The sequence below is a fragment of the Poecilia latipinna genome, unplaced genomic scaffold, assembly GCF_001443285.1.
Source record: "Poecilia latipinna isolate Pla-1442-1.1 unplaced genomic scaffold, P_latipinna-1.0 Scaffold319, whole genome shotgun sequence".
NCBI classification, from domain to species: Eukaryota; Metazoa; Chordata; class Actinopteri; order Cyprinodontiformes; family Poeciliidae; genus Poecilia; species Poecilia latipinna.
In genome coordinates, this window is record NW_015112935.1 from 35,122 (window position 1) to 58,214 (window position 23,093).

Genomic DNA, 23,093 nt, shown 5'->3' on the forward strand with positions numbered 1-23,093 from the left:
TTTTTTTTTTTTGTAGTTTAGAAAATTAACCTGTAACAATAATAGCTCACTTTCTACGTTAACCTGAAGAAAATTTATACACAAATCTGAAATTATATTCAAGTTAATAATAAAGAGACTAGCTCACAAATAACTTTAGAAAAAAATGTCTATACACCAGCTTTTAGTTTGTGTATTCACCTTCGAATACATAAAAATACAAAAGAATATGTGGGAAATGTGCGGTTCGTCCATAAAGCTACACTTACACTCTAGGAATCAACTACTCAGCCGCCCGCCGTGTTCAGTCTATCTGCTTACCTGTATAAATACTGTCTAAAAGCAGTTTTTAACTAATCAAAACGAAGTTATGTTTTTTTTTTTTTTTAAGCGTTTTACAATGACAGTGAATTGGAATTGTTTGACCATAATGACTTTTTTCAGCTTCTGTTGCTTTGCACTCACACAGAGGTGGGCAGACCGCACTTCATTTTGGACACAGGCTACAATTCTCTAATGATCAGTTCTTTAATAATCCCTTTGAGACATGCGATCATTATTGCAAACCTTGACCGTTTTTGTCAATAATAGCCAATTTCAGGTGCTAGCTGTTAAAATTATAGATCTCTGCCTGTTTGGCGTTGCTATGGTGGCACAGAATGATTTTCTTTGGAGAAATTTCAAAAGTCAGGTTATTATAAATCAATCAGCTAATTAAATAATAAAAAACCAGACATAAAATAATGTCCCCATTGTTTTGACAGCCAGAAGACAGCATAGCACAACCTTAATCCATTTATCTCGGGTAATTTATCTCTGCATGAAAAGTCTTTTTAAAATTATTCCCCCTTACTCATTTTTAAATAACCTGTTGAATACAATAACCTTGACTTAAAGCCTTCTGACAAGTTGAATAATGGGCTTATTCTCAGCCTTTTATTTTAGGGTATGTGCTTCATAAAGACTTTTATGGGCTGGCTGCAACTCAGGATGGATAATATTTTAGGGTCTTGTGAAATGCAATAGAAAATATTTTTGCATTAATTATACAGGAGGATGGAGGCTTTTTTGCCAGCCAACTGAACATTTTACAAACCGAATAGTTTACATTTGTGGTATTTGAATTACAAAATAGCAGAACAGTTCTTACATTCACATTAGCATTCTTGTCAGCTGTGGTGTTCATTGTTTATTCTGCTATTTACCGAGGGGACTGAAACAAATCATCAGCTACAAACTCCACTTGATCAAATTAGCTGCCGTTTCTCGTGATGATGTATTGATTCTGTGTTTGAGTGGGTGCAGAACAAAGGGAGATGCCAATGTATCATGTTTGTACATGAGTGGTTGGGGTTGCTGAATCACAAGAAAGCACAAATCTCTGCGTTTTGGATGGTTGAAGTCTAAAAAGGGAAGTAGGCTGCCAAACTGCTAAAATATAGTATGATTAGATTAGTTTGGATTTTGCTTTAAAACCGTTTTGCGACATTTGATTTACAGAAGACTGACAATGAAGAGAAACCCCATCTACAGAGATTCAGGCTTCCATAACCAATTATTTGTCTTGTTTACCCCGTTGTTGATTTACTATGAATTTGGCCTCGCCTGTGTCTAGAACCATCTTATTTGAGCTTTTATTAGGCTGACAAGTCAACGAAGTCATCTAATTTTTGTAAAATAACCTTGTGTTAATTGGAGGGGGAAATAATATTAAAACCTTACATTTTTTGTTCTGGGCTTTATTATGGATTTTAGTTGTTGTATAGCTCAGGTGTTAACTTTTGTATTGTGAAGAAAAGTGTAGTTATGTTGACATTCATATTTTTGTTTTCATATTTATTCTGGGAACAAAATATTAAAGTAATATTTTGGAAAAACATGTTTGAATTTTCAAAGTGTTGAAGAGTTGAAAAAGTCTGGCAAATTCACAGTTCAAATCAGATTTTTTATTTATTTATGTTTTTTACTTTAAGCAACCATAATCAGTTATTGGCAGTTAAAAAGGTGAAAATTTAATTTATTTTATTTTATTTTTTATTAAATGCATCTAAACTATGGAACCCCTTATTTTTTAGTCCATAAAAGGCTTCAATATACTTCAAAGCCCTTGGTTTTGAGTTTATTAAAGATCAGATAAAGGTAAGGGACATAATGAGTGGAGATAATCCTATTATTCCTTCATCTTTCGTCCGATTTAAAGCTAATGCCTGTATCAAAGAATCTGTAGCACTTTTTCTTTTCTTATATTTAATAGTTCTTGTTTAAAAAATTGAATCGGTTAAAATCGGAAATAGTCAAACTCAAATAAAATCCAAAAATTGTCATTAACACTCCCAGTATAGAAATTATGGAAAAAAATGTAATTTGTTGCCTAATTGTCAAATGATATAAGCCACATGAATGTTGCTTTCCAGGGGAAAAGCAACATCACGGGAAAAATAAGTCTGATATTTAATTATCGAGAGAAGAATAAACCTTCCTCTGTTGAAGAGATATAGTTAGAATTAGATTTTATCTTGCTGCGTTATGCTTTTCTGTTTGCATCGGTTTCTCTTGGAAACACATTGCAAATATTTGAACCTTTTTCATGTTTTGTTTGCACTTAATACAGCATTTATATATTAAAATGTTGCTGTTATTGGCATATGGGTTTGCTTGCATCTACGTATATCTATTTTAAGCTGACTTTTATGACATCGTAAAGTCTTTGAAGCTTATTGATTTTAACTTTAACAAACAATATTCTACATCAGTCAGGTTCTGCCTTTCATATAAAGCAGTTTACAGATCACTCTTGTAGGATAAAGGCACGTCATGTTTTTTTTTTCTTCTTCAATGTTTTTTTTTACAAAAATTTGCCAGCCATGTCATTGAGTTTTCATTTTATCATCAGATTCCTCTTTCTGTGTGATTTAATTTAATCTCTGTGATGCATGCATCTTTCTCCACTGAAGAAAGACTGAAAGCAGAACATAAATCATTTTTTATGGTTCTGTCTAAGACTGATTTGTGAATCACTGGTGAAGAGAGACCAACGTGTCAACTATAACCCTCGCTTAATCCATCTTTACTCTCTCTGTTACTGGTGTATAAAAAAAACAACTACTTAAGACAGAGCTTAACCTGGTGGGGGGCCAAGTAAAGCCTGGTAGCCCGCCAGGCTTATAGTACGCTGGGGTTTTTATGTAGAAACTCCTGTGTATGTATTGCACCTTCTTTGCATGTAACATTCCTGTTTTCTTATATTTAAAATGCAGAAACATATCTGTTGCTGCCGGCTGGTGATTATTGACCCATAATTCATTCTTCATTGTTTTTTGTCTCTTAAATGTAAACATTACAGCAATTGAAATCGTCTGTCTAGCTGAACTTACGTTGGAAAATATAAACTTTGCTTCTCTTCTGTTCATTTGCAGGTAGCTTCCGTTACTCTTGTGACATCTGTGGCAAGAAGTACAAATACTACAGCTGTTTCCAGGAGCACCGTGACCTGCACGCAGTGGATGGTAACCTCAAGTTTTAGAAGTTACATCAAAAATATGATTGTCTTTGAAACCTGAGGTCTGATAATGAAACCAGTAGAGTTAAGCTCCTCATTTGGACCTCTTGATTCAGTTATGTTTGCAACTCTCTCATTGTGTATTGTGCTATATGCCTTAGTTTATATTTTCCCTCAAATGTTAGTTTTTATATCTCTTGCAAACTTTTATCAAGAATGTTATTGTTTAGTCACAATGCCTGGATATCTGTTTTCAGAGTGCAGTGTGGAGTTTAAAAAATTATAGACAAATGGTATATTGTTGCATTGGTAAAAAAATAAAAAAAGACCCCTAATAGCTGCATTCTGTAATTCAGTTATTAGCATTGATGACATTTTTATTATTATGCTACTAAGTAAATAATGCCTCTTAGCTAATGTCATGAAGCATTAGTGAAGAGCAGATTAAAACATAATCTACTGTTTTTTGTATTACTTAAGAATACCACCAGCATGTCAGTGCTTATGTTTCCGTCTCTCTCAGATCCGTATGAGCAGGTGGTTCTACCTGTTGATGGCCTTAAAGAGGAGGAGCCTATTGAACCCTATCAGAAAATTGGACCAAGTAAGACTGAAGTACTCGTAGTTTGTTTAAACATAGGCTACTATGGTTCTCAAAATTGCTTTTCTTTTTGTTACGTTTTAAAAAGTCACATAACAAATCGCACACTACAAACCCAAACCTATTTTCCAGTCAGTGTAAACCATCAGAAAAGGTCCTACCCAAGTTTTTCGGTTACTATTATCTATAGTTTCTAACTTTTTAAGTACATTTTAGATCATTTTCTGTTTCCAATGTTCTTTTTAGTTGATTTAATTTGAATTGCCAGGTGCTACATGTCGGCAGTCGGTTTTAGCCAACATGCTCCCAAGTTAAATTGGATGATTGACTCATTTATTGTGCAGAGATGTTGTAGAATCTTGTCTTGTTGACTGGACAAGTAAAATGTGCATAGAGAGTTTAACATAGAATCAGCAATAAGAATTTTATTTGTAGTGCTTAGCAGGTTTACCCTGCTAGCATGTCCTAGCTAATCAACCACTGGTGCCCTGTTAAACACCTACATACCAGCTGAGGATGAGTGTTTCCACAGAAGACTTTTAGAACATGGATTTACTGAAGCATGATGAAACAACAAATTCTCATTTTATGTTAAATGTAGCTTGCCATTCTCTTTAGCAGGTTATTCCCAAATGTGTAAAATAGGCTTTAATCAGAGAACAAAATGATTGTTCAAATATCCAACCAAACCCATACCTGGATCTTGTACACAGTTGATCCTCAGCATTGTTACATTTATTCCAGCATTATTAGGGATGTATGTATAAATTTGATCCTGTACGCATGACTTTAACCGTATTAATTCAAAAAGTGAAGCTAATTTTTTATCAATTCTTTATACATATCATGATGTATTTCAAGTGTTTGTTAATTTTGGTGAATTATGTTAGGGGTCCTAAAAAAAAAAAAATTCTGAGAAAAGTGAAATGTTACAGAAGATTGACAAAAAGATTCTGTTTGATGAAGCAAAATTTTAGCATTAAGAAAAGCATGTCCATGCACTGCATAATACAGTACAGGCCCTGTTGTTGGTCTTGTTCCAACCCTCTTTTGCATGATTTACTGCATTAGTGTGGCATGGCTTGGATGTGATCATCCTGTAGCTCCGCTGCGGAGTTAAGGAAGCCCAGATTGAGTTGTAGCGGCCTTCGTTTGCTCTACATTGCTGACTCTGATGTCTCTCATCTTCCTCCTGACAGTACACAAGAGATTCTTCCCTAAAAAAGGTATTAATAGTTTTGTAAAGTGGGCTGGTGGAAAGTGCCAGCCCACTTTTCCAGTTTGGTGGCTGGTGATTTGATAAAATACTGTGGACCAACACAAGTTTGCTCCCCAAACCAATCACTGATTGAGGAAATTTCAAAGTGGACCTCAGACAATTTAAATTCTGTACATCTCCATATTTAGTCTAGACTCCTAGGACCTTGATTTCCAACTGAATTGAAAAAAATAACTTTTCTCTGATAAAAGCCATCAGACGGAGATTCTGTATCAGCTTCTTGACTGACACCGGTGTCCTTACAGACATGTCAGTGTCTGACATGTAAGCGTTTGGCAGTGACAAGGTTTAAATCATTTTTATTAGTTTTATATAATATAACTTTTTTGTGAGAAATTGAATTTGTTGTTTTCATTAGGTTTAAGCCTTAAACATCAACTTTAAACAAATCATTTCCCATATTATATCCCTGTGTGTAATACATCTATTTAAAATGAGTTTCACTTTTTGAATTGAATTATTGAAATAAATAAAAATACATATTGAAATGATAATTTTCAGTGATATTTTTGTTAAATTAAATGCACCTGTATGAGGGGACAGTCACTGCTTAACACAAAGTCTGCTCTTCAAACATAATCACCAGTGTTATTTTAGTCTCTTATTTCCTCTTTCTCCTGATGGCAAATGTGATTGTTTCTGTATTTATTGGAGTAATTAACAAGTTAATTGTGTTTATTTTCATCTCCAGAAACTGGGAGCTATGTTTGTGAGTTCTGTGGGAAGCAGTACAAATACTTCAACCCATACCAGGAGCATGTTGCTCTTCATACACCATTGGGTGAGTCTGATTGCAGCACCAAGCCAAAAAACTTCATGCAACTAAAATTTCATTTAGAGCAAATTAGAGGAATGGTGGAAAAATATTGTTTTTACATTGCAGCTTTGTGGAATATCCCTATAAATGTACCGTAATTTTTTTTTTTTTTTTTTTTTTTACTTCAATACAAGTAAGATGATGTTGACATGTTCAATTACTAAGAAAAAATGAGGAAATTAAACCAAATAAGAACAGTTTGATTAGTTTATTTGTGCCTCGTCGGGTTTAATGGTGGCTTGAAGTCTGCCAAGTTTTGACTTTAATCATAAAGCATTAATTAATTAAGTTCCAGATGAAAAAAAATTCACAAACTACCTTTGTAAAAAGGAATCTTCTCACTAAACAGTTACATTGCTTTATTATCTAATATATTGTAGGAGTTTGCAGTTATACTGCTTTACTATCAGATGCTCTATGAACATATAGAGCATCTAAGTCTTACATTGGTGTGTATATGACTCCCAGATACTTTTGTTATAGGGTCATTTGATTTGAAGACTTCACGTGTACAAGAATGTGGTACCCTGGACATGAGCAAATTTAGCCACAGCCAAGCTAATAAGATAAAAAGTAAGTATGGGGCTTATTTTGTGACGTTTTTGTTTATTGCTATGTGAAGTTGGACGAATAATACCCTTCTGAACAAAGCTTCAAACTCAGAATGATTTTTGTCTGTTTCCTTCCGAATTACAGGTCTGAGCAAAGCGCTGAGCAGTAAGTTTTATTTTATTTTGATGCTACACATAAGAGAGAGCATTCAGATTTGTATAAAGCTAACAGTATATTAACAAAGATTTATTTAATTTCATTTTGAGCCTAATGACAAAAACATTCATCCTTACCATACCAGGAAAATGTTTTTGCAAAAATAAAAAAAAAAAAAAAAACAATACAAACTGTCGCTAATATTGAGTTGTCCGGTGGGGGTTGTGATTTTTTTCATTATTTCATCAAACATTTTAGCCTCCATTCTCTTTTCATAATCATTATCAGTGTAAAGATTTGTTATAATGCATAGATTTGTTAGAATTTATGCTTCACTTTTCTAGTCACAATGAAAGCGCTTAACAGTGAAAACACGCACACATTCATATACGGACTTGGCAATTTGGGGATAAAGCTTGAATTGAACCAACAACTTTGGAATTGCAAGACAAAGACTCCTCCCACAATATCAGGAAGACGTGTGGAGGGACTGTAATACAGATTTGGCTATGATTTTTATTTACCGGTATTTTAGATTTGATTTATGTGTAACAAAATTATACATGTTACACCAATAACAAGTACAGAGGATTAAGTTAGTTGTGGACTTTGATACCTCTCATTAAATATACTAGAGCCCTGGTATAATACCTGGTATCGGGGCGTCCTTATTTGTATCATATCATCCTGGGGGTTTAAACCCCTTTTGCTGGATTTCACTTTAAATATATGCAGAAAAAGCAAAGTTGCTTTGCTCTTGTGAAATGATCTTGTAAAAAATAGACAGCAAATGCTCTTGGCCATTCGTGTAACTAAAATAAGCAAAGGAATTTTAACACAAAAGATAAAAAAAAAGATGCAAAATAAAAAGTCAACAATCATCGTTTTTAGGTTAGCAAAAATTGACAAATTCTCAAATGGTAGTGCAATTTTTGAGTCTCATTTCGCCTTGCCACACCATCCCCCACCTCCCCAACCTATCTTTCTGCTAAGAAGCACTCAGCCTATTTAAAGCACGGCACACACTCGCTTCGTAGAAGTGGGTCAAAAAGATGAAACGAATAGGCAGAATTAAACCCATATTTAAATGTAATATGACCATTTGGATCCTTATTCAAACCTGTCAGTATGATTGATTTCAATGCTGCAGATTAAAATTAAATGTACACTGCATGCCATTAATTTTGCTTCAACCTAATAGTTGTGGGTGTTCGTAGCTTGAATTTAAAATATTTTTGCCCTTTTTGTGTTTTTTTATGCGCAGGTCACTTGTTTTTTTTTATGAGTATGCCACTTATTGTTTCTCCTGTTTTTCCCTTGTAGACAGCCCATTTAGACGGAAATTAGAGAGCGCGATTCAGACCAGTTTGGTTGATACAAACAGTTCGCAGAACTCAAGTGGTAAGCACTTAGTGTCTTGTTTAGTGCATTTCTAACTGTGCATGGAAATGTATTATTTCTGCTCAAAGTGGGAGATGTGTTTTTATGTTTTACTAAGCAGATATTTGTTTCTGTCGGCTTCAGACGCTCTCAGCAGATATTGTTTTGCTACTCTTTGCTGGGCTGAAAATTGAAATGGAGTCTGTGTATAGAGGTTTGAGTGACCTACCTCGCATCAATTGTTACTATATAAAACTCAATTCTGAGAGCTGAAAATAATATTTTTCATCTCCCCACTCTGATCATGAAACTAGAGATGCTTTTGAAAATCATGCTTTTATAAACAGCTACTTTATATTACCCCAGATTTTCAAACAGAACTGCGTAACTCTCTTCTAGTAGAAAATGGTTGGTGAAAAACAATGCATCATAAATTAGAGTGCAATGATGTGCAAAACATTTAAAGTCGGCATTCGTTTCAGAGTAGTACAAGCAGCAAGACAACATCCAGTTTTGAATTTGAGAAATGTTATTTTTAAATGTTTACTCTTTTTAAAATAGATGCTAACCACATGTTTAAAAATAGCTTGCACCAGGGTGTGTTTTACCACTCTTATTGCATCACTACTGATTTTAACAACAGTCTCGGTTCAGAAGTGAACAGCTAAGGAAAACTGTTGCATTTTAATCTTAATATTATTATTAAAAGTAACATTCCTTAATTTTTGCAATTTATCTCTAAAATAGTTTGCACTGAATCATTTATATTTTACTCATTGGGGAACAAGTCTGGACTGGAGTTAGACCAGTATTTTTATACTTGTAGTTTTTAGTGTTTAGTTTCCACTGCACAAAAAGTAAAATGTTGATGCACAAGTTTGAATTTATATTGGACTTTCTTCTTATGCACGCAGGACAAAAATCGCAGACTCCAAAAATATATTTACACCGCCTCTAATATTTGGCTAAATGTCTTTCTGCCATTTGACTACATGCTTCTTGTAGCGATTAACCAGATTTTAGCGTAACCCTGTTTGAGTCTTTGATTACTCTTTTTTTGGCAGAGTTGATGCAGTTCATTTAAATCGGTTTGTGTCCTGGCACCGAAGCATGAACCACATATTTTCCTGAGGTTTGAGGTCAGAGCTTTAAGAATGTCTTTGCAGAAGCTCAGCGTTTGTCAACTTTATCTATTTGGGAAGATTTTTCTGTTGAAATAATTTTCAATGACTTGACCTAAACTGTCACATACGGACATGCCAAATACCCTAATGAGAAAGTTTTCATACGAGACAAAGACTGAAAACTGTTGTTTGAATTAAAGCTTGACTTCCAAACCCTAACCATGAAAAAAATAAATAAAAAAATTATGAACTATAACACATTAGAAAGACTTAAAATTGGTCATAAATTTTCAGAAAGCATAAAATTGGATAGAATTTGCATATAACTAATAATAAGCATCTAAAAATACTTTCAGATGCATTTGAAAAAAAAAATTATTAAAACATTATTTTATTTCAGTAACTCAATTTACACATAATAACACACGAAGATTAATTACATGCAGACGGAAGATTTATTTTTGTTAATTTTGTTGATTTTTAACTTGCAGCTGATGCAGACATGAAATTTAGGATTTAGAATGTTGCATCAGGTCAATTAAAAAAAACATTTTAATACAAAAATGTATAATTTTATTTTTAAAAAGTATGTTCATTACCTGCTTATTTTAATATGGTGCTTTTTAATTTGACACAAAACCTAATACAAGCCAACCATTCAAAGTGTTACTGTGTGAGTATATTATGATCAAACCAGAAGACTACATATGCTATAAAGTAAATTTTGTATATACGATCTTAATCTAGAACGTATTAAACTAAAAAAAAACAGCATCCTAATAACATAAAATTGCCTGGCTGCACAAAGCTCATCAACAGAAGCCCCCTGGAGTTCCAGCAGACATCCCAAGGCATAATTTAGAAAGTAAAAGTGAAAACCAAAATAAATTGTCAAACCAAAACTAGATGTACATGAAGAACTCAGAAAGCATTAATCTTTATTTTTGTGAGTTCATGGGAGGAAAAAAGAGAGGGGGGAAAAAAAAAAACATCCCAAGGGATTGTTAGGTTTTCTATACTCCCATTTAATTGAGCAGGGATTGGCTAATAAGAGGCTGTCTTAACCATTGCATTTACTTATTTTTAAATGTAGAAAATAAGGCAGTTTCTATTGCCAAACAATAAATAATCCTGGGAGCTTGGATCATAACAATTATGACAGAAAATGACTGTTTTGGGATCTGTAACCAAAATAGAATAGAAGTCCAGGGATTAGCAAATCATCCCAGCAGCTCAAGGATTTCCACAGCTGCCTGAGCTAGTCCATCGTTTCACTGCAATAAATTCCTATTTACAAAGCAGCGTCGTATAATAACCTCTCATCTTTTTGCAAAGACGCTTGCAGGTAAAAGCTCGGCGAAGTTCATTTTGAGGGAAAGTGTTGCCAAATTTTGGATATTTAAAAGAAGGTTTTGTTTTTGTTTGTGTAGTGATCGCTAATTAAAATATTAGTTGCCATATAATCATGTAAAAGCAACCAGACCAAAACACACAGTGATGAAGATTATTAGCTTAGCATTATTATTGCTTGTGTGGACTTGGAAGTTTAAATTTGGTAGCATGATTATAGGCTATTTGCGACTGCAGTTATAGGGTCTAAGATTAAAGCTGACCGTACAGGCTTTAGCTACACTATATCAAAGCATCCCTGATGATGCTGCGACTAGCCTTTATAGCTCTAAAGATGAAGGCCTTTTCATGTTTTATGAAAAGGCCTTTGGTTTTTGCTTAAAAAAAAAAAAAAAAAGCATTTACACCCTTTTGTTATTTGATACTCCTGTTTTTGAATAAGTCCACCCTGGATTATTGTTGCAAAAATAGAAGCAGAGAATCTGGAGTTGGACAGATTTAATGAAGAAAGGGAAAGAGTGATGCAGAAAGGCCTGCACCACAGTGTCTGTAGCTTTAAATCCTTCCCTTTCCTCTTGTCAGCAGGAACTCCGAGCCCTCTGGTGGCCACCACCTTCTCTACATCACAAAGTAAGTAATAGTGCCAAAAATTAAAACATTGTGCTATTCTTCTGGACTCCAACTTTCCAATTTTTTTTTTTTTTTTTTTTTGTTTAAGTTAAGATGTAAATGCTGTTTTTTTTGTTATTTATTTATTTATTTATTTATTTATTTATTTTTTTTTTTTGCTTTCATAGAGTCAATTACTAAAGACTAAAATAGCCCAAAGTACTAACAGAATAAGGAGGGGCTTCTATGTTGGATGAGATTTTGTCTTGAATCACAGTAACCTGCAAACACCCTAAACATCATCATATGACAGTTGAACTGAATTTGATCAATCCATGACAGATCAAGGGAAATAAATTTCATAAAACAGGAAATATTAGCCAGGTTGACAAATGCACAGTATTTTTTATTATTCTGATGACAAAGAGTCAACAGTCTTTTGGGCGTTGTGATCTTTTTAGAGCCCTACACTTGTGGTGCCTGTGGCATCCAGTTCCAGTTCTACAACAACCTCCTGGAGCACATGCAGTCGCACGCTGGTGAGTTTACGAATACAGATTAAGCCTTGAGCTTAGCACCGAGACAAATGAATAATGTGCACAAGTCCTCATTGGCAACGAGGTTTGAGGTTTAGTCTTTTTTTTTTTTTTTTTTAAAGTTGTGCTCAATATTAATGCTGAGTTTTAAGAAAGAGATTGTAATAAGGGTTGTTGCAGATCTGGACCTGAAGCTGCTGTGGTCTTTGTCTTGTTGAAAAATACTTTGAGAATCACACACTTAATCAGCTGCGTGTCTTTTGTTTGGCTGTGGGACGTTTTCCGGTTTTTACCCTTGTTTACACCCAAACAGTCCATTCCGTTCCAGCGTATTTCCGCTTTGTGCCAGTAAACAAACCATTTCGCACCCATGCACTTAAATATTTATGTTTGTAGTTAAGTGGTTTTAATGAATTTTAGAGACTGGCATAAACAGTTGAGTTTGATCTTGTAGAGGAGCAGACGCTTAGCACTCACTCAGAAGTTTAAAAATGTACACCACTGATTGGAAAGATGATTCATCTATTAAAGAGTCAGGGTTGTGGAGCGCATAATTTTAATGTTTCTTTTCCTGTTTTTTTTTTTAATCCCTAAATTTTCGTACCTTTGTTTTACAGTTTCGCTACTGGTTTCCCAAGAGGTACTCTATTGATAGACGCTTTTTCTGCCATCTGTCTATTTTCAGCTGATAATGAGAACCACACCAAAGGGGACTCTCCCAAAACCTCTTCAGCTTCGGGTCCTCAAGAGCAGCTGTGGAGAGGGTCCCAGGCTCAGGCCCATCCCTCAGTGAAAATACAAATCCAGCCTCAAAGTATCTCTCAGAGGAACCATACACTCAGCCGTAAGTACTGCTAGCTCATTAAGTCTAAGGGTGTAGGCACATAACATGTAAATGAACCCTCCCTCTTTCATCTTTCTTTTGATATCTACAGCTATACTAGTGTATTGGTATTAGGGATATCCTGATTAAGATTTTTATCAGTGCCAACCCTAGTAATTTTAAATTAAGTGCCAACAGGTTTCTGCAGCACAGAGTTAAAGTGCTGTTCCAACATGAGGTTATCTAGGTTACAAAAGCGTCTTTAATGTTCTGATGTAATATCATCCAAAGCAGATGCACTGGTCCGGGTTTATTTCTATGTTAAAGAAACGTAGACAGAGTTGATGGTAACAGTAGCTCTTTTATAGTTTCACTTAGATTGTTAACCCAGACTAAATAGCTAAATAAACAATGCATTGACTATCGCCTATAATGCAGTTTTTGCACCACCAAAGAAGTTCGTGTTTTTTTTTGTTTGTTTGTTTTTTTTTAAACTAGCCGTGGAAAACACAGCTCACCCTGTAACACTATGGGTGCAACTGGCATCAAATCACAGGAAATATGTTAACATGTGTTTTTGAGAGAGCACTTTAGTAAGGAACTCAGATCCAGCATTCAAAGTTGGATTGGGACATTAATATTTGTATAGTATATTGGTAATGTTATATGTTTTTCATATTATTTTCAGGAAATTTTCAGCCACATTTGTTTTTTTTTTTTCCAGCATGTTAAATATTGGAATCAAGCCATCAAATACTTCAAATAATAATACTGATTATCTCTGTTTTTCTGTTTTTTTTTGTTGTTTTTTTTCTTCTTCTTCCCTGGTAATCCATCTGACTCAACTGGCAGAGAACAATGGGCTACCTGAGAAGGAGAGACAGCAGGTGGCTGAGCGCCTATTACGGGTAATGTGCTCTGATCTGAACATGCTCAATGTGCTAAACAGCAAAGACTTCCTGAAGCTGGCACAGACCCTTGTGGACACAGGGGCTCGTCACGGTGCCTACTCCACCCGCGACGCTCTTGGCAACATGAGTGCCTTGGCACTGCGCCAGCTCCCCCGCATGTACAACCAAGTGAAAGTCAAAGTCACGTGTGCCCTGGGCTCCAATGCTTCGCTGGGCATCGCAGTGACCTGCCACTCCCAGACCTCTGGCCCAGACGCCTGCTACGTGCTCACAGCCTACCAGGTGGAGGGGTCCCGCCTCAAACGTTACGTGCTCGGCGTGAGGGAGGCGGAGCTGAGGGAGGGGCCCGAGCAGATTCACCACTGGGTGCAGAACGTGCTGTCTGAGTTTGTCATGTCGGACATTCGAACCGTGTACGTCTCCGAGCCTCGACTGTGGGCAGCCGGATTCGCAGGGTCGCCGCTGGGGAGCGGCGGGCGGGGGAGAATATGCTTGCGGTGTGCGGGGTGTTCGCTCGGCGCCGTCGTTCAGGCGGTTCTCGGGAAACGCAGCCTCCAGGCTCGAGGGCTTCACGAGTTAGCCGAGCTTCTCTCAACCTGCAGAGACATCGCCTCCTCTTCCACGCTGGCCCTTCGTGAGGAACAGTGCTTCAACACATCCACAAGCACAACTGAGGAAAGTACACAAGGCTCCCCTGCACAATGCCCCACACCTCCATGCTGGGACCGCATGGCAGAGGCCCTCCTGCAGGTCCACGCACACTTCGAACACATCTGTGAGGCTTATGGCCGCAGTAAGTCCACCGCGCCACTTCTTCAAGGACTTAACAAACATCTGCTAAGCACCCTGGCTTGTCTCCTGGCACCTCTTCGCCTGGCAGCTCTGGAGCTGAGCAGCCAGAGGAGACCAACCCTACAGCAAGTACTGCCTGTCTATCTGCGCTTGGAGAAGTTCTTCACATCTAAAGCTGGGGAGGCTGGGACTGGCACCGCTAGCAAACTCTGCCACTATTTCCTTGAAGCCCTCAAGGAAAACTTTAAGGTACAAAATTGATAATATTTCCTTCTTGTTTCCTGAACTGTATTTTCTTCTGAAAAAAATATAAATAAATTTAATAAAAGATTACAGCTGTCAGACTCTAAGATTGATAAAAAGGAAAAAAAAATGATTCATCTCATTGAACTAGTGTCTCTGATATACAGAACCTTGCAAAATTATTTATACTGGTGGTGATAGGATCATGTTGTGGGGATGCTCTTCTTAGGAAAAACCTTAAAGATAATAAATTGTTCAATCCAAACAGAGACCATGGTCAGTAAAGCTACCCGAAACGTACAAGCAGAGCTGCAATGGAACAGTTTAGATCAATGCATGTTCACATGTTAAAATGATCCTATCAAAGTCCAGGTCTACATGCATCTGGGATTCACGTGCATGTCTTAAGAATTGCTTTTCACAGTTGCTCTCCGTTAAAACTCACCGAACTTGAGCTATTTTTCAAATAAGAACAAGCACAATTGCAAAAAACAACAACAACAAAAAAAAAATCTATTTAAGATTGAAACAAGCCGGTAGAGGCGTACCTTAAATAACTGTATTGCATAAAAGAGGCTCAGAGGGTGTGAAAATAAATGCATTTCAATTTTTTTTTCATTTTCGGAAACATTTTAAATGAATATGTACCGTGTCAACTTTGTATTAGTCTGTAAAACACCCCAATAAAACACTGAATATCTGTACAGAACGCTGTATAATTGGTTATGAATGATTCTGTTTGGTGTTCATTCAAATAATCGGTGATATTTCTCTCTCTGCAGGTTGAAAGAGCCCACCAGGTAGCCATGGTCCTGGACCCACAGCTCAAGCTGCGTTCAGTTCCAGCCTACCAGCACGAGGACATCATTTCCCGTGCCTGCGAAATGGCTGCTGAAACCAGGGATGGAAGTCTGAGCGGTGGAGGTGGTTCTAGCGGAGAAGAGAGGGATGGAGACGGCCCTCCCACCCCGAAAATAAGCCGTATAGATGGCGCTGGAAACAACGGCGGACCCTCGAGAGGCTCCTCTCTGGTTTCGGGGAACGACGAAGGTCCGGGACAAGTTAGGCAAGAGATATTTCAGTACCTGGCCGAACCACTTGTCCAAGGCACACCTGACCTCTTTCAGTACTGGAGCTCGACAGTGAGTGAGAAGTTCCCCAAGCTCGCTCGCTTGGCGCTGTGGCTTCTCGCCGTGCCTGCGGTGGGCATACGCAGTGAGTGTGTGACTGTGTGTGAACAAAGTCTGGCAATGAAGAGGAGGCAGCAGGTCACTGCTGAGGAGATGAACAAACTCATTTTCCTTCGCTCCAATATGGGTTAGAAAAGCAACCCATCAGTCCGTAATCAACCAAACGATCATCCAACCAATGACTGAATATTTATGTACTGTAGGTTTAGATGAACTGTAAACATCAGTGTGTAAGAAAACTAAAGACTCCTCAAGGCAGAATAATACAGAAAAAAAAGCATACACACACACACTGCAAAGACTGTACACACATATAAAATTAAATGGCTTTTTATATATTTTGTGAGGACTGGGCTGATGTAAAGTACAGAGCAAAGAGCAGGGGTGGAACGGTATCTCTGACAAGACGAGACAGTCCTGTTTGGTGCGCTGCCCTTGGTTTAAGACGCACGTGTGAGCAGGAAGAATTTCATCTGTCACAGTCAGTGATTTAAATTACTCCAGCCTAATGATTAAACCTCTACAAGGCTACGATGCTGTTACTCTCACTGGTTGACAACATTTTCAGGTAATTAGAGCTCTCACTGCTTCGGCCTACTGTTACACACCTCTGGAAAAAAACAAAAAAACAAAACAACCTACTTCTCAAAACCGTTCAGGAGGGAGATAACGGCAAACTACTGTAGCAGTATATTTAGGGCGTACAACGAAAGAATTACGTAGTTAGTCTTCACTGCCACTGCACCTCTGAAAATTAGGTGCACTAGGTTTAGGATTTTCTTACACAACACACCTAAAATGGAAAAAAAAACTTCAGCTTAGTCGACGTCGGACAATGGGCAGAAAACGGAGCTTAAGCGTTGCAGATGCTTTGACGGCCAGAAAATGTAGCGCTGGAGGATTTGCATGCACTGCATGCATTTTTTTCTCAACTGAGAAGGTAACTAATTTTATGTGATGCTTTCCTTTTTAATTACAAACTGTGAAGAAAATTGCTGAAATTGTTTTTTTCGTTGCTTCTTGACATGCAAGTCAAACCGTTGGACTTGCACAGATCTGAAATTAATAGAAGTTGAAGGATTAAAAGAGGAAAGCATCCAATTGAATATTTTTCATTTTGCGTCTTTTAATGAAATTGTTCAGTCGTACTTGTTAGAGCTGGATTACTCCTGAAATGTATTCCATAACATTATGAAATAATAACTTTTAAAATGTTTTATTGTTTTTAAAAACAGCACAACCCAGGTAGCATATAGCTTAAAAACCTCCTACAGTTGATTTCACTAGCTTAATGGTTACAAATGCTGGTAATTCAGGAATGCCACATCACTTTGCACCCGCTATCGACGAGTAGCGTCAATGCTTTTGTTTTAGATTCAGACATTGTACCTGGACTCTCAAAAGAACAGCTTATCATTCACTTGGTGAGCTTTGCTTGCACGAGTTTATTCCATAATGGCATTTTTCAGCATGTATATGTATTTATTTTTATTTTTTTGAAGCTCGTTTAGAAGAAAAATACAGTCCATTGGAAGTGTGCTGGTTTATTTATTGTTGCTTCCCAGTTTTATCATCCTACTATAAACATCGTCTTCCTATTTTGAGCTATAGATTTCCATTTTTAAGGCAATAAGCTTTAATACAGCACACAGGTCCCGTTATCTGACTGTTCTCACAACGCAAGTCATCAATCCGCATCAAATCGTTTTAACGTTTGTAAAATCAATAGGATTTTCTCAGGAATGAGCACATCCGAGCAGGCACCGCCACTTTTTCCTCACTGTACCTAAAAAGAAACCAAACTGTGACCTCAGTGCTGAGGTGGATACCGAACCACGACTTTGTTTTTCAACCATTCCACCCAAAATACACCTGGTGCCATCGAAAAGAAACACTGAGGAATTTTACTTTATTTTATTTTGTTTTGTTGTTTTGGTCTACCAGTGTATCCTCTAAACTTAACGTAAGTGTGTTCATGAAGTGAGTGTACATTAAATTGCGCTAATACCTCCTTAAATGGCTTGGAAGAATGGAAACTGCTGTTTGTTGCCTTTGGTAATTACTATTCAATCTCTGGTTTGTTCTCTCTGTTTTTTGGGCCTTAAGTCTCTTCCTTGACTCGACCTGTAACCCTTCAGTTGTCTTGCCTTTGTTTTGTACATTAATTGCCTTCTTTTGTGTTTTAAGCATTTGCTTCTTTTCTTTTGGCCACTCGTGTAGATGTATCAGGAATTTATAGCTGGAAACAGCGTCCTCTAGTGTCCACATGGTGACTTTTTTTTTTTAATCATGTACAACTGTGTGACTTAAGTGCTTTATTTATATGTTTATTAGGTGAAATCAACTGAGCACGTATGCTCATAAAACAGGTCAGTAATAACTTAAGCATTAAAACAGGTATCCACTGTATAAATAGACTTAAAATGACTCTACATGAGAATCGAATTTGAGTATTTAGATTATTTTTGTTGGTGTCACACCGAAGGACGTTTCAAAACTGATACTGTGATTTGAGATTGTATTTTCACACAGCTTGAATTTAGCTTAATACTCCTAAATGCTGCAGTGCAGTTATTTATTTTCTCATCTCCCACCCCACCAAGTAACCCTTCACTTTGTAAAATAAAAATAATAAAAAAAAAAACACTTATATTTCTCCACACCTCAAAATCCCCTTAGCATATTATACACTGTACTATAGGAGATGTTTTGCAGCTTTCAGGTGATTCCTTTTCTGTTGAAGCCTGTATGATGGCAGTTTCAGTGCAAACAGCAGCCTTCTCAGAAAACACTGATGGACTGTACACAGAAACATAGTTCTTTTAACACTGTTAGCACTCACTTTTGCACAGACAGCATCACACTAATGCAGTTCGCAGTGAACATTGGAAGGCTAAAGGCAGGGCTGTTTTGTTTAAAGTGAATGTAAGTGTGCAGCAAATGAAAATACATCTGTGGGAATAGTAACACGTTTGTAAAGCCAAAAGAAAAAAAAGAAAACTGATTAATCTTTTATAAGAATTTCAGATCAGTACCAGTTTTGATTCAAACTCTTTTTTTCCCCCATTTTTGACTGATTTTAATTTTATGAAACATTTAAAAAAAGAGACAAAGATCTGAGGATTTGCTTTGCAAACTTTTTGTTTAGCTACATTTTTTTTAAGTAGACTGTAGATTTTCTTTCTCCCAAGTTCCTAAAGGCCTTGCCACCCCTACCTCCCTATCCCCACTTTATGATTTCTTAGAATATTTTGATTTTGTTTATTATATTTTAATAAAAAAAAAAGCTAAAAAGAAAAAAAAAGTGACTGTAAAATCTGTTTGAAATACACTTTTCAAGTACCAATCCAATGTTTTACCTCAGCACTCAGAAGGCAGTATTGAGATTTTCAGAAACCAGTTCATTGAAATGTGGGTTAGATCTAAGAAACGGTCAAAATACTGTACATGGTTGCTGGTTTCAACAGTTTTCCTGGGCTCACTGATGAAGGGATTTTTCTCACTGTTTTATTTTTTTCCGTTTTCCAATAGGATATGCTCTGGGACAAAATGCCATTGTTGACAAGAAATTAAATTTTCTTAGAAATAGTATTCCTTTTTTTTTGTTGATTAAATGAAAAATATAACTAAGATATGCATGCTTTTGATAAGAGTAATCATATATAATATTATTAACCAGTGTTTCTCATCAGATAAAAATGAATCCTTCTGGCTCTGACATGATGTTACTTTAAGGTACTCTGACTGAATTTCTGCCTCTCCAGGTGGAAGTAGCTATTCTGTTTTCTGGTTGGTGTTTAGAGGTTGACATCATCCCTTTTCAGAAACGGACTCTGTAAATACAGGAGAACTGCTGTTTTTATGCCACAAGGGGGCGCCTTCATTCAAGAGAAAAAGTGGGGAGCACCAATAACATTATACCTCTTTTTTCTACAGTAGCATTTCAGAAAGTTTTGATATAATAGAAAAGTCAGCTTAGATACTTATACTAGAAACGCTGAACTCAGCTGTAAGTTTTCTTTTGTTTAAGGGGTTTAACTTATTCAGATAATAAAAAGTTCAGTTGTGAAGTTGTGGTAAATGAATGCTAACATGGAGATCTGTTCAACTAGTTAATTAATTCAGGTTAAGAACTCGGTGTTGCTTTCATCCTATTTTACAGGCATTTCTTCCTTTTTATACTCAGCTAAAATGCAAAAAAAAAAATAAAAAATATGTTGGATTCTGTTCAGCTAGTCTTTTTATCGCACTTTGGCAGCAGACTTCTGTGTAGATTCAGATCTGAGTTGTCTTATTAGTAAACCTAATTTATACTTTTGTAGCAACAATATTTTTATATAACGGCAAAGAAACGGTTGTCTTTTGGTTTTGATTTTTTTTTTCTTTTCTTTTTTTTCCTGTGACATATATGACAGCGCTATTCAATGTTTCTTGAATACATTACCCTCTGTAGTATGTTATGTGTGAATAAACTTTAAACTTCTGTGTGACAATATGCTAAGCTTGCTGTAGTTCTTGTATAAAGGCTTTTGTGTGTAAAATCTGTTTGTCGTTTTGTTCTCTGTTTTCTGTGAAGACGAAGGTCAAGAGCTACGCTTCCCTGAAAGCTTTCTCTTGCATTTAACTTGCAGTGCCTTCCGGCGCCGCTTTCTCTTCACCACATCTGACCGGTGCAGCAGTCGCAACAATTCATCTGTTGATCTCCCATTTTTTTTTAGCCTCCCCTCACTCGTGAACAATCCCCGTGCAGCGTAAAAAGCTCAAGCGGGTCCACTGACCCTACCAAAAACTGCGAGAGTTTCACTTATGCAGAAACCGCTTGCTGCATCTTTGATGGTTGTTGCAGCAGACTCCACTTCTTTTGCCTCTGGACCTTACTCAAGGTCAAAGATGTACCGTTGTACAAATGCGCGTCTGCTTGCAGACGTTTTCATGTGTGCAAAGAGTAAATTGAATTCAAACATACTTTATTGTTCCCAAAGGAACATTGAATATTGTTGTAAGTTATTTAATTAAAGAGTTATTGTCTAAACAAAAAACGGAGTTGGAGGCATGGCCAGCACTTGCACAGCTCTAAAATAGCTGATTCTCAAAGGAGCTTAATTATAGACAGAATAAGCAGGTGAAATCTCATGATCTGAGATTGATATTTTTTGCAAAAATTGTAATGATTATGTTTTGTATATCCCACAGACCTATCCTGACTTATTCAATGACACATAGTAGGTCTTTTTTTAAATTACACAGCGCACAACAAATATTGCAAGCTGGGTTTTATCTAAGGACCTCATGTCACACAGGGCTGAATATGAAGGCATGTCGCACTTTTTATGCTTTAATTTGTAAAAGAAAAAGTTGCATTTTTTATTTACATAAAAAAAATACAACTAAACTTAAGAGTGGCAAGCTGAAAAGATGTAGGAGATATAAATACCTTCGCAAGGCACAGTAAAAGCAGTGCAAGAGAACCTCGTGACATTTGAGATGTTACTCCTGTAGAATTCAGTTTGCTTTTTTCCCCCCAGCATAATTTCACCTCCAGGTAGAAATGAAGCCTTCCACAGTTTCTGACATAGGTGGGCGTCAGACACATGTCGAGTGAAAACAGGCTTTACACACACACACACACAAAAAAAAAACCCAGCCACCTTTGAAGCTCGGCCACAGGGAGTGTATACGCAGAAGCTGCTTAGAAGTGCGTGCAAGGGTTCCTCAGGGGGCTATGGATAGGGGAGCGGGGGGAGGAAAAAGGGAGGGAGTGGGACAAAAAAAAGTTTGTCTGTGTTCTTCATAGGCTGCTGTTGTAGTCCCTCCCTTCACACCCAGGTCAGTCTGTCCCTAAGGTGCACTGAGGTGCAGCCATGCAGAAACACCTGCACTCACGTCTCCTCTGTTGCTGTAAACATAAGGAAATAAGGGGCTGCTTGCTTGAAGCCTAATTTGCAGCATGTGTCCACATTTGCCCCCCCAGCTCTTTGTCTACTGCCACACCAGCCCCCCTTACCCACCACACGCACACACGCATACAACGTAGCCCACTGTTGGCTGTTGACAGTGACGTTTTTCTTCAAGCAATTACTGATGTGACGTGCTAAGTTTGTTTTTACTTAAGTGCTTAGGACCCAGTCCTCATTTTCTGTTATTAAGAGAAGAAAAATGGGAGAAAATAACCCCCCTAATGGACAATTACTTCCGTTTAGTTCAGGGTTATGGAGAAATTTCAAATCTGCATTCTCTCATAGAAACCCCGACACAACCTTTTACATATCCAAAGCTAAAAAATATATGTTTTTCAATTAACGCCACATTCTGAAATAAATGTTGACTGAGTGCAATAGAACAATAATGCGTACCCTGGAGCAACAGAGTGTAAAGGGGGTTCCCTCTAGAAGTCAGTTTGTGAACATTAGGTGGCAGTATAGGCTTTAAATGATTCAAGAAAAAGGACATAGAGGCAATGCAGTGTTAAACTACAAATAAAAACATCAGATCTGGAAAAAAAAAAGTAAGTAAATGTAGGTTTTGTTAATATGGCTGTTTAATATCAAGAGCAAGATTAGCATGCGTCCAACTAAAAAAAAAAAAAATCTCATACCATGAGATTACACGCTTTGCTTTACCTATGTGGCTGAAAATGAGCAGGGAAAGTTTCACAGACTTCCTTTTTGCCCTTGGCTGTTGTACAGCTAAAGAAGCAGCGTCCAGGTTTCATTTCCCATGCTCAATTTGTCTGCTGTCATGCAGCTTTCCTTCCACCTGTGGAACTCCACTTCCACTCCCGATCAACCAAGGACCATCGGAGCTGTCGCAACTTCTCTGCCCAGTGAGCATCGGAAGGACAGGTATGTACAGAAGGAAGGAAGTGTTCCCATCGTCCTCTCTTTTGTCTTGCATGGAGGACCCTGTGGCACTGGGATGGAGGTTTCTCCTGTTCAGTGGGTGCTGACTTTTATCAGTCGTGACACGAATGTACAGAACTGCCAGGGCAAATCCACCTAGTTGCTGTCAGGTGTCGTTACAGCTAACACTCCACAAAGACCCTGACCTCAAAGGTACCCAGTACACCTCTCTGTTCACCTGCCTGCTTCGCTCCCTTCCGCACACCTGCACACACACACACACACACCCCCACACACACACACACATGTAAACGCGTGCACTCACACCACACACTTGACTCACTTTTTTTTTTTTTTTTTTTTTCCCCCAGGAAAACAAAAAATGGGGATCCTTGGACCTTCTCAGGGACCTC

General features: G+C 37.2%; 1 protein-coding gene across 8 annotated transcripts in view; it reads left to right on the plus strand.

Moving 5' to 3' along the window:
- Positions 1-16,456, plus strand: part of znf618 (zinc finger protein 618) — a 45,228-nt gene extending 28,772 nt beyond the window's left edge. For 4 of the 8 annotated variants that reach the window (XM_015034975.1, XM_015034978.1, XM_015034972.1 and 1 more), the window contains 11 exons: positions 3,396-3,485; positions 4,002-4,082; positions 6,050-6,139; positions 6,644-6,748; positions 6,872-6,892; positions 8,207-8,284; positions 11,320-11,367; positions 11,808-11,885; positions 12,568-12,726; positions 13,558-14,657; positions 15,434-16,456. In XM_015034975.1, coding sequence (XP_014890461.1) covers positions 3,396-3,485; positions 4,002-4,082; positions 6,050-6,139; positions 6,644-6,748; positions 6,872-6,892; positions 8,207-8,284; positions 11,320-11,367; positions 11,808-11,885; positions 12,568-12,726; positions 13,558-14,657; positions 15,434-15,973 — 2,390 coding nt within the window. In that variant the 3' untranslated portion in view covers positions 15,974-16,456. The remainder of the gene's footprint in view (positions 1-3,395; positions 3,486-4,001; positions 4,083-6,049; positions 6,140-6,643; positions 6,749-6,871; positions 6,893-8,206; positions 8,285-11,319; positions 11,368-11,807; positions 11,886-12,567; positions 12,727-13,557; positions 14,658-15,433) is intronic. The other 4 variants (XM_015034976.1, XM_015034977.1, XM_015034979.1 and 1 more) reach the window with 4 other exon arrangements.
- Positions 16,457-23,093: the final 6,637 nt, after the last annotated feature.